Source organism: Lygodium microphyllum, chromosome 13 (assembly GCF_053477565.2).
Source record: "Lygodium microphyllum isolate KBCC chromosome 13, Lygodium_microphyllum_v1.1.10, whole genome shotgun sequence".
Taxonomy (NCBI): domain Eukaryota; kingdom Viridiplantae; phylum Streptophyta; class Polypodiopsida; order Schizaeales; family Lygodiaceae; genus Lygodium; species Lygodium microphyllum.
This window is the reverse complement of record NC_141147.1, coordinates 133,217,272-133,229,368: the sequence shown is the minus strand read 5'-3', so window position 1 is coordinate 133,229,368 and position 12,097 is coordinate 133,217,272. Positions and strand designations below refer to the sequence as shown.

The 12,097-nt window shown below is 38.0% G+C and overlaps 1 protein-coding gene across 1 annotated transcript; it reads left to right on the top strand.

Moving 5' to 3' along the window:
* The first annotated feature begins 210 nt into the window (after positions 1–210).
* ASP5 (aspartate aminotransferase 5) lies at positions 211–3,655 on the top strand. Its single transcript, XM_087691785.1, has 11 exons — positions 211–394; positions 488–565; positions 994–1,188; positions 1,274–1,312; positions 1,467–1,556; positions 1,651–1,759; positions 1,897–2,006; positions 2,097–2,240; positions 2,478–2,644; positions 2,748–3,012; positions 3,123–3,655. Exons 1-11 carry the CDS (start codon positions 314–316, stop codon positions 3,252–3,254), a joined length of 1,410 nt encoding a protein of 469 aa, XP_087547911.1. The 5' UTR covers positions 211–313; the 3' UTR covers positions 3,255–3,655.
* Positions 3,656–12,097: the final 8,442 nt, after the last annotated feature.

Sequence of the window (12,097 nt, the reverse complement as noted above, 5' to 3'; positions counted from 1 at the left end):
GCTTTTTCCCTTGAGACGCGGTTTCCATTTGTGATTTGCGTGAAGAGCAGGAAAAGGGAGGAAGGCCGAGATATTCACATAATAATAGCCATAATAATACTAATAAATCGTAATGAGTAATAATATCAATAATAATCGGAAATTGGTGGTCCATCGTTTTTACGATCTTTCTCTCTCCCCCACCTTTCTCTCTCTCGCATCGTTATAATCGTCACCCTCATCGAAGAGACGGCCTTCTGTTTACTGAAAGGAAACCCTCGCGCGACACTTCGCTCGCGTTCACCTACCGCGGTACTCTTCGAAGATCTTCGACATGTCGCATGCCATGGCTTCCACGACCTCCTCCGCCTCCAATCTCACTGCCACCCTTCCTTCTTCCCAGGCCGTGCCTCAGGTAGTAATTCCTCTCAGCATTTTCATCTTGCCGATTCATCTGTTTGCCTCTCTTACCTTTTCACGCTTTTCTTCTTTTCCCTTGTTGCCTCAGATATGCTCACCAGCGCGCAACTTCTGTGGCCTTAGAAAAGCTGCTGTCCAGAACGATCATTCCAGCTTGAAATTGAAGGTCAGCCACAGAACGTCTCCCTCGTGTTCCATTTAGATCCTCAAATCAAACAGTGTTCACTTATATGCATGAAAATCTTAAGACAATCCTGAAAATCAAACATCAAAATTTGTCTAGGACTTTCCTCAAACTGAGATGATTTCTCTAATGATCGAAGTATCTAACAATTGCACTTCAAAATCTGCTGCTGAGCACAGAGTTTGTCGATTTCAACTTGAGGTCTGAGAAGATATTAATCGAAGTATCTAACAAGTAGTTATGCTCCATGGATTTCATATCAAGAACCGATTAGACAAGTGAATAATGCTTCTTAGATTGCACCTCTAAAATCTGCTTCTGAACACAGATTTGTCAATTTCAACTTGAGGTCTGAGAAGAACTCGGTAGATCTCCTCCTCTAACCCGTGCTTTCATTTGATCCGATGTAGTCTGTGAGCAAGGTGACCATGACAGTTGCAACAGAAGCATCTCGATTCCATGCTGTTCCCATGGCACCTCCAGATCCGATTTTGGGAGTGTCTGAGGCATTCAAAGCGGACACAAGCGATTTGAAGCTAAATTTAGGGGTGGGAGCTTACAGGACAGAGGACCTGCAGCCTTATGTTTTGAATGTTGTGAAGAAGGTGGGGCTATTTTTTCGACTTCAAGTTTCTTGAGTTCTGCATCAATGTATCAAATCTGACAAAATGCGAATTATTTCTCATGCAGGCTGAAAAGCTTATGTTAGAGAAGGGCGAGAACAAAGAAGTATGAAATTTTCTGAAATTTCATCTCTGCAATAAAGCTGTAGGCATACAAGTCCGTTGATTTTGTAGCTAGTTAGATGGTGATTGATAGCCATGTCAGTTTTAGGGGCACAAGTCTATTGATGGTTGACTGGCAACCTTAATTTCTGTTGTAGTATCTTCCGATTGAGGGGTTAGCAGCTTTCAACAAAGCCACTGCAGAGTTACTTCTTGGAGCTGATAATCCAGTGATCAAAGAAGGAAGAGTAAAATCTGCAATCCACAATGTCCATTTTTGCCTTTCTATGTAAGCAACTCTTGTGATTTCATTTGTGCTAAAAGTTTTGCACTCTTCCATAGGTGGCCACAGTTCAGTCGCTCTCAGGAACAGGGTCTCTTCGGCTTGCAGCGGCCTTCATCCAGCGATACCTACCTGGAGCAAAAGTGCTTATTTCTTCTCCAACTTGGGGTGATAAGCTCAGTCTTCTCTTGAAATTTTTGCTCACTGCGCTTCACTGGCAACAGCAGTCTATGCTGTGTAGGTGCACAGTTTTGCATGGATCCCACTGACCCTTATGCTGGAGTCATAATTTCCAACTTTTGCAGGAAACCACAAGAATATTTTGAATGATGCTGGTGTTCCATGGTCAGAGTATAGATACTTTGATCCAAAGACAGTTGGTCTAGATTTTGATGGGATGATATCCGATATTAAGGTACGCAAGGTTTTTTAGATGTTTTATGCAGTTCAGCGTTCAGATGACCTGTAAACAGAGCGAAAAAATGTAAAATGTGTTTCTTTGAAGGCTGCTCCTGCAGGTTCAATCATTCTGTTACATGGCTGTGCACACAATCCCACAGGAATTGATCCTACTCCAGAGCAATGGGAGATCATTGCTGATGTTATTCAAGAGAAAGGTCACACTGCTTTCTTTGATGTGGCCTATCAGGTAATACACTCTATATTTTTCCCTTTGAAAACTTCTCCTTGATTTTGATGTCAGCTCTTTCCTTCCAGTAGTCCAGTTCTTTCCTGTTGTCAGCTATCTCCTGCCAGTAGTCTAGGTTCTTTCCCGTTGAACTTTACTGAATTTATGTAGATATTTAGAATTATCTGGTGTTGGCTGAACGTTATGGCATTCAAAGATGGAAAGGAAATCATGCCAGTCTGTGTACCTCTTTATCAGGGCTTTGCCAGTGGCAGTCTTGATGATGATGCCAGTTCCGTAAGACGATTTGCTGCTCGTGGGATGGAGTTGTTTATTTCGCAGTCCTACAGTAAGAACCTTGGATTATATGCTGAGCGGATTGGAGCCACAAATGTCATTACATCTTCACCCGAAGTTGCCACTCGGTAAGCTGGAGTTTTGATGTTTTGTGATCTCTAATCAGTTTTTTAATTGAGTTGCTAGGGTGACTTGGTTCATGATCCAGAGCTACCCCTTTGGCTGATACAGGATTAAGAGCCAATTGAAGCGGTTAGCTAGGCCTATGTACTCAAATCCTCCTGTTCATGGTGCTCGGATTGTTGCTAATGTTGTCGGAGATCCTGTATTGTTTGATGAATGGAGGGCAGAGATGCAGTTGATGGCTGGCAGAATCAAGCAAGTACGGCAAAAGCTGTATGATGAACTTACTGCCAAGGACAGTAGTGAAAAGGACTGGTCTTTTGTTCTCAAACAGATCGGGATGTTTTCATTTACTGGCCTCTCCAAGTCCCAGGTAATGCTTGCAAGTCCTATATGCAAATGCATTTGTTACATTAGTTCAGTTCCCTTCCCAGCGGGACTTAGCTTAAACCATAACTAATGGTCGAATATGTCTGCAAGCAGAGTGAAAACATGACAGACAAGTGGCATGTATACATGACAAAAGATGGGCGCATTTCATTGGCAGGATTATCTTCTGCAAAGTGCAGCTACCTTGCTGATGCTATAATAGATTCCTACTACAATGTGCAGTGATATATCTGAGAGATTCACCACCAATGTATCTTAATCTTTCAATCAAAGGAGTTATCATAACAAAAGAGAGCGAGAGTTCTGCTTACGGGTCAGTTTAGAAGGCACGCAGTGAGGTGATATTAAGGCATCTTTGTTCCATGCCATCCAAGCTTGTAATTGCAATAGGAGTTCTTCCTTACAGGATTTTTAGGTACAGGATAGTCTGAGGGTGTGTCTTCCACTCCCTGTACTTGCAATAAGAGTTGCCGAATCTTTAAGCAATAGGGCATTTTTGTAGCCACCAGGAGAAGAGCTGCATTTTTGTTTTGATTATGTATATTTTGACATGCATGGTTAACGGCAAAACATGACTCTTTGACATGATTATATCTTTGTTGAATTTGGAATGTTACATTTGAAGACTTTTCGTGCAAGTTGGAACATGATACTTTCCACGTGACAAATGGACTTGGCCAAGATGGAAAGCGAAATGAAGTTTTGCAAGACGCATGTAGTGATGATGTACTTGTACATAGCGAAGTCCACTTCTAATATGCGAATGCATTATCAAATCCCAAAAAGCACTTTTGGTGTGTGTTTCAGGGAAACGAGTCAACTTGAAACATGGTCAGCTTTCCATTGTTATACTACATGCACATTATATCTACTTTGTAATTGTCAATCGCATAATCCACTCCCAATGTGCAAATACACAGTCAAATGCCAAAAGGCAATGTAGACTATAGTATCAACAACTTGGACCCGAAACTAGTTAGAGAATTTCTTATCCTTATGCATGCACCTTGCCATTTCCATAATGGTGTGATATTGGCATTCAACACCACTATTTTGTTGAGGTATACGAGGCGTCGTCTACTAAAACTTAGTCTCTTTGCTCTTTATAGCCATTTTTTACACTTATGAAAAGATTGAGACTTATAATGAAAGAAGTAAGCCTACATCTTTCCCAAGGCTTATGTAGGCACCTTATCACATAAGTCAACATGCATCTCCTATAGAGGAGCTTTTGCTTTGTTCTTGCTTTCTTAGAGAAATGTATTTCTTTGTTGTTATTTCATCATATAAGCTTCAAATGGTTTCTTCATTTTAGTTAGGCAGGTGAGCAACCATACCTCACTTTTGCATCTCCTTTAACACTACAAATTTAATGTGACCAAATCTTTCAATGCCCACTTTAGTAGTGGTTGTTAAAGCACTTAGCTTATACACAAGTTTCTTTTTTCACCTTTGCCAATAACAAGCATTGTTGAAATTTTCCTCACCTATCTTAGTGAATCTAACTTCATGGTCAAATTCAATTATGGGAAACATGACAATATATTTGCCTTAAATCTCTAGACATACAACAATCCAAAGCATTTTTAACTTTACCCTTGGCAGTAATTAAATAAATAGTATATATGCTCTTAGAAGGGCATTTTGCATTGTTGCCAACTGTCATAGTGATGGGGATCTTGTAGAGCATATGTAGGACTATATAGACATTTCTTATTGATCATATGATGAAAGGAACCACTATCCAATATCCACGAGTTAGCAGTAGATGCTTCTTGTGTCAAGGAATATACTTCCTCAATGGTTGTCATTAAAATTTTAGCCCTACTTTAGCCATATTGGTTGACTTCTTCCTTTTACTTTTCAGGGTATCATTCTTTTCATCTACCTTATTGACATGACAATTTATAATTCAATGTCCTTTCTTCTTATAGTAGAAGCATTTTCCTTGAAACTTGTTTTTGCCATCCTCTTCGTTTCTATAGTATCTCCATCGCTTCTTCTCCTATTTCATTAGTAGCATATAAAATTTCTCAAATACCAAGGCATGAGGTCTCACTTGAGTGCTAAAAGCAAATACCAAACCATTAAACTTTGGTGGATAGGTTTGATATTATCATCATGCATGTTCCTTGTTAGCCTTTTGTATCTCAACACCACCATTTGGTTGTGCAAATTGTTGATGCAAGTGATGATAGCTTTAATTTTGTCTTCTTTAGTGACTTCTTTGTTGCTAATTGATTCTTGGAGTTCTTGAGCCTTATTTGGTTTCGTGTTTCATACCGACTGTTGAGCACATTCTAAGTTTTTTATACCTTGGTTATATGTTGAATCAAGGTCAAATAATGCTTGTAACGAAGGCACATAATGAACATGCATTCCTTCATTTCCAAGCCCATAGAAGATTAGAATTTGGAGGAGTCCTTGCACTCAAATTTCATGGATTAGAGGTAGGTTGTGGTTTGGGTTAGTCCCTTTGCTAAAGGTTAGTGAATGAATCCTTAATCTTTGAATTACCAGTACAATGTCACCACTTTCTTATGTGCCAAAGCTACTTGTTAAAATAATTCTAGAAGTAGACATTGCTACTTTCTACTATTGAAGCTCTTGCCTCTCACATACACACGAGGTCTTCCTTTTATAGTTCACGAAGTTGGGATATGGAATGTTCCAATGAATATTCTTGGACTAGGGGCTTTGTCTCTAAATTGTTATCAAGGGGGCCAGCATGCACTTCTTGGATCCCAAAATAAGGGTACTTTGATAACTCCCACACCCTATAGCTTGATCTAGTGTGCCTTGAGTTGTTACCAATGTAACTACTCTATCTAACTTGAAGGACAAACTCACAAAGGTCACTTTTTTGCAATCCGATCATATAGACCTCATCTAACATGCAAGTTAGGACCCAATCAATATTCGAAATCGCACCTGACTTCATCTCATAATGGTTGTCTTACAACTTTGAGCACCATGAATCATTGGTGGCATAGTGTGAGGGTGACACATTAAGTATATCTAACTATTTTAGTTATAATACAATTATGGTTGAAGGTTTATGGATTGGATCCCAAAAATCTTTTTTCTTTAAAACATTTAAGTTGAGATAGTGACATTGCATAAGTAATTCTCTCTCTCTAAATAAATAAATGAATAAATAAATCTACACACGTGCATGAGTGCGCGCACGCGTACACACACACACACACACACACACAAAGTACACTCTCAAGTGGTGTCACACAAAAAATTGTTAAGTTGATGGCATCCAACCCATGATAGAATGCAAATTCTTATACTAGATTGTAAGTTATGATGAATTCAATAATTTTACGTGAAGATGCAACCTCTTGATTCTTTATAATCATACCTCTTTCAACTTAGTTTTATTGCAAGCTAGAGAGTGAAGATTAATTTGAGGGCAATAAAAGAAAAGTGAATTTATGTTTACATGTTTCATCTTCAACTTGCTTCGAAATCTCTTCTTGGTTACGAAAATCCCATCAAACCTTTCCTTCTTTCACAGTTCTCCAAAATTTGCATGTTATTCAAGTACCATTATCTTTTAGTCCCACTCTTTAGAGGATCATACTCTATGCAAAATCATAATCCCAAAAAGTGAGCATGCTTGTTTAAAATATCTTAACCCATCCATAATTTTTAATCAATTTCTTTCTAAAAAATGTTTGCATGTAAAACTTGTTAGAGAGAGAGAGAGAGAGAGAGAGAGAGAGAGAGAGAGAGAGAGAGAGAGAGAGAGAGAGAGAGTATTGACATCCTTTTAAATGCCTCAAGGGACAAAGAGATACACATTAAGGTTTTACTTATAATCCACTTCAAGGTGCCATTGGCACAAATAGAAACCCACATCAAAATGCGATGTTAGAAAAAAAGAGAACCAAATCCTAAAGCCATAAAACTTATTAAAATACATCATTTCAAGGATAATCTCATGCTTAGGCTTTCTTCACTCTTTGTGATGGATTTTTCACCCTAATAAACATCACATTTTCCTTCCTTTATATTTGCCTTCATCTTGGCAACTATAGCCAATTGAGCTTTGAGTTGTTCTAGTGTAAGTTCATTTGTGATCCTCTATGTGTGTGTGTGCATGTGCGCACGCGTGCACGCACATACGCACACTCGCACACACACACACAGGTAGAGGTCTTTAGTATATATTAGAAAACGAACTTACAAATAATTTATGGTTCTTGTAAATTATTGCAAATACATTTCTTGGTGTATGAATCTATCTTTTAAAAATGGATTCAATTTAGAATTAAATATTTTACTATATGTTTTATTTTGATAAGAAAGTCAAAACATAATCCAAATTATAGTTATGTTTCAACATCTTATGATAACAAAAGAGAACTTTATGTATCATTGATATGTAGGCAATAGTTGTCCTACAATACTTGTTCACATTAATATCATTATTATATCACTTGTTTATTGAACATTTGATTTAAAAACAAAAATATATATATATATTCCATATATATATATGGCTTTGATTATTTTGATATATAAATAATAATAGTTATTTTTTTAATCACCATGATTTTAGATCAACTTGATGATTGTACTATGGCTATTCCTCTTGAAAAGTTGGCACATTCTTCCTAAGTCAACTCTTCACCAAATATCACCACATTTATAATGACAATCTCTTTTAAGATTAATACAATTGCACATGTTCGAATTGTCATATCATCAATTGTATACTTTCAAAGTTTATTATTGTGATAAAGATTTTAAGAATATACATATTATGAGTGCATTTGGGGTGCTAATGATAGATTTGCAACCAATTATGCTCTCCCTAGGGGTATGACTACATTATTCTACAATGAAAAGTGTGCTTGTAAAAGTGCAACTAGGAGGTGGGTAGGCCTAAAGTGATCTCGTACATGAGGACCTAGTTGGTGTAAAATTAGTTATATGGAGTTAAGCTCAGGGTGATTGCTTGTCCAAGCAAGTCATGGGGGTCCTATCCTTGATGTTTTTGAGATTGTGAAGTGGCAAAAAACATGTCTAGGGGGTTAGAGATAGAGCCAAGTGACCAAGACTACTAGATATACTTAACTTGAGGACCCCTAGGTATAGTGAATGTGAATGCATATATCTAGGGTGGAGCATTTTCTTTCTCTTTTTTCCTTTTCTTTTCTATTTCCTTTAAAATTTTTCATGATACTCATATTTTAGGGAGTGGTGCAAAGTGCATGATAAATATCCCTTTTTGAGTAAGTACTCCACTGATTCTCATAGCTGTAGAGAAGATTTTATGATAAAAAGGATGTATACAATAGCCAAATCAACTATCAACCATGTCTTCTAGCAAAGCAATGCAATAGGATGGAAGGAGAAATGCTCAAAGATCCATCCTTATATGAAGTGGACAGTTGTTGCAGCAACTTCACCAGTAGTCGAAGATAGTTGTAAGTCATAATAAATGAGGGATTTGGGCAATTTCTAAACTTGATAAAAATGTTGAAGGATACTTTAAGATCCCTCAGCTCAAACAAGTAGATCTTTTTGGGTGTTGTTACAAACACATTAGGAACCTTTGGGAAATTATACCTATCATGAAGTTGCATTTTATGGTTTTCACCATACCTCTTAGGATATGGATAATAAAGCAAATTAGTCTATTTGTTGTGGAAGTGAATAGTAGGAAGCAGTCCAAGCATGTTCATTTTCCTTTGGGACAACATATCACCATTATGATTGTAGCTTCCATGTTTCTCTAGGTTTCATCCCAAGGCATGTCCTTCTACTCCCATAAATCTTATAGAATGCACTAAAAGCTTTTGTATCTTGTTGATCTAGCCATTTCCTTGTGATGTTTTCCCTTGTCTTGAATAGCATCTAGATTATGTTTATTTAAAAACTTGTTTGAATATGGGCTCTTTACAAATATTAAAATCTCAACCCACTATCTTGGTACTATCGCAAGGTCTCTTTTGCTTCTTGCTTATCTAATGATAGAAGCTCAATTGGACAATCATACATCTTCTAAGTGTGAGCCTATAGAACCTCAATCATTCCATCATAGCATTCCTGAGTGTTTTAGGGACCACTTTTGTTGGTTGTTATGAGCTTTGTGTCTCCTCTTAAGATGCTTCCCTTGGTGCATCAAAATCCATTGGATCAACATAGTTTATAGTGGGTGACATGATCTCAAGTGGTTCTATAATCATCGGTGTCCATTCTATTGATAGTAAATAAGTGTTGCTAGGCTCAGCTGTGTCTTTAGTTTGTCCACGTTATTAGTTCTAGTCATTGAAGCTATAAAGTTGGCATTTGACTACAACCCTTATTGTAAGAATATCATTTGTTTACAAACTTCCACTTGCTCCCTAAATTGACTTTCTTGGTGCAATGATCTTATCGACTACTTGCAAACCTATAAAGGCTGCCTTTAACTATGCTTGAGTCTGACAAGTTGTTGGTAGTTAAAGGCCACTTGTGCCTAGCTACCTACATTTACTTGTACTTACCATCGCCGACACATTTGTATACTAATAGGTGGCAACTACATGTCATTATCACTTTATTCTTTATTCTTACTATGACAATAGAATAAAGGAAGACCGATCACACATTGTGACTATTAGAGTTCCCACACAACACTAGTCTCTCTCTTCTTTGCTCCAACCTCCATAGCTCTTGCTTCCCTCTTGCTTATGCTCATGCTTCCACTTCTACTCCATCTTTCAACTGGTGTCAAAGTAGGTATTCAAGGAGCTCCATCAATCCTTGCTTCAGCCTAAGAAGAGAGCTTCATTTCAAATTTAACCCTTCATTCCCGAGGTATGTTTTGACTTCCCCCTTCCATCAAGGCTTGTTTCCAACATTTTTCCTAGCTTCCAAAGGCACCACAGAGTATTGCTCATTGATCATTAAAGGGCTTGTTCTTGACATTTTTTTCGACTTCTAAAGGCACCATCGAGCATTGCTCATCGATCAATTTTCCTATCATTAAAGGGCTTGCTCTTGGATGAGTTCCTGCTTAGCCATTGTCTCATAGTTTGGGACATGTCTGTTGTAATACCCTATGGAAAACATACATTGAGTTCCATAATGCTTATGTGATGCTTATGAGATGGTATTTTGATGAACGGATGTTGGTTTGATGCTCGGGTTAGTTTCTTGGATTTTTTAGAGCTTGAGTAGCTCAACATTTGAAGGCTTCTTTGGATTTTTTAGAGCTTGAATACCTCAACATTTGAAGACTTCTTTGATGTACCAAAGTTTGGATAGCAAGCATTCACTATCAAGGTCTATGTATTACATGCCTACACTCTATTCGAGTGTTCTACATGTATGTGTTGATGCTTGGCATTCATGTATATGTCCAGATATACTTATGATGAGCTTAGAGATTCATATTTGAGCTCAATTGAATGGATTTTGGTAGTGTTTCATTGATACAATGATTCTTTACTTGTGGATTGAAGGCCTATTGTCGGTATATACTAGATGTATTGACTCATGTCTTTGGGCACATGGATGCTATGCACTTGATGTATTGATCTTTTTTTTGCTGTCACAACTCTATAGAAACAGAATTTGTATCCTTTTTCATTAATTTATCTATACAATGATTTATTAAATTTATTTCCTTTGCACTGATTAGATATAAAGAAAAGTGCATTGGAGCTGGCCACTGATGAGTGGTCACAGGTTATGGTGGACCCACACGGTGGGTTAGAGAAAAGATAGTTCACACTTCCACCTATATGACCCGATTGGGCGCCTGTGACTAGAACTCATGCATATCAGGGTTAGAATCGCACACAGAAAGGATTGATGCCTTGAAGTGTGGGCTAGATCCACCAGAACAGACAGTTACAATCAACAAGATGGCATGATCATGAAATGCTTGTATAATGTGCATGTGTGGGCTGAAAGCTTGAAATGCACATTCTTTGCATAGGAAAGTCACATGAAGATTCGGATACCATTTTTGCGATGTACACTGAAAAAGCTTTCATATGATACCCATATTGGGGGGGTCCCTAAATTCTAGGAAATCCCTAAATTTTAGGAGGTCCCTAAATTTTAGGAGCCTCGAATTAGCCTAAAAATGCTAGTCCTAAAAAATAGGGATGTCATTCTAAAAATAGTAAGTTCTGTACTCTGACTGTGCTTACTAAATTTGGTTGTTTCTATTCTTGACAGTATTCAACCCAAAAAGGAAGGCCATAAAGAAGAGACAAGTGTCAAGACACTTGTCACACAAGTTTCCAAGTGTCCCACCACTTGTCACATCTCATGACATGTGGCTGGACACTTGTCTTGTGCTACTCCACTTTCCCCTTTTGTACTAGCTCTCCCCTTTTGTCATTTTTCTTTGCTGTAAACTCATGTACAGCACCCACAGATAGCCAGAAACTGCCCCCATCCATCCCCATCATCATCCCCCACTTCTCCATTATCAAATTCCTCCATATTCCCTCTTCTATCACTACTGTTTTACAAGACAACAAGCCTGTAAATTCATTACAGCACCTCCTTCTTGAGCTCTTTCTTCCATTTTAGCTACAAGAAGCAAGCTCTATCCCTGTATTGCTGATCAACGACGGAGAAAGGCTGAATTCCCTTTTTTCTTCTCTCATACTGTAAAGAAATCAGTTCTTATCATTGCATAATAGATAATGCATGTGTGTTTGTACATCTTTGCATGATCTTGTGAGAGTGAGAATTACTTCTTCTCACTCTCAGGTTGATTGTAACTGAGCTCTTCCCTAAGGGACTTGGGTTGAGCAGAAATACATTCCTTCGGGGGGGGGGTTGCCCATCTTCAACCCTCAATCTTGTCTCCATTACTTTTACATTTTTATGGCTGTAATTTTGTGAGTAATTTTCATTTTCAGCTTTAAGTGTTCATTCTCTTTTCTATTAAATCTCGAAAACAAGCAAATATCATAATTGTTAAGCATACTACGTTGTTTGGGGCGTTTACAGTGGTATCAGAGCTTTGGCTCGGTCCTCACCCCCAACATTGATAGTGCTTACAACTATAAGTTTGTTTGTTTTCAGCCCTTGCATTGAGTGCT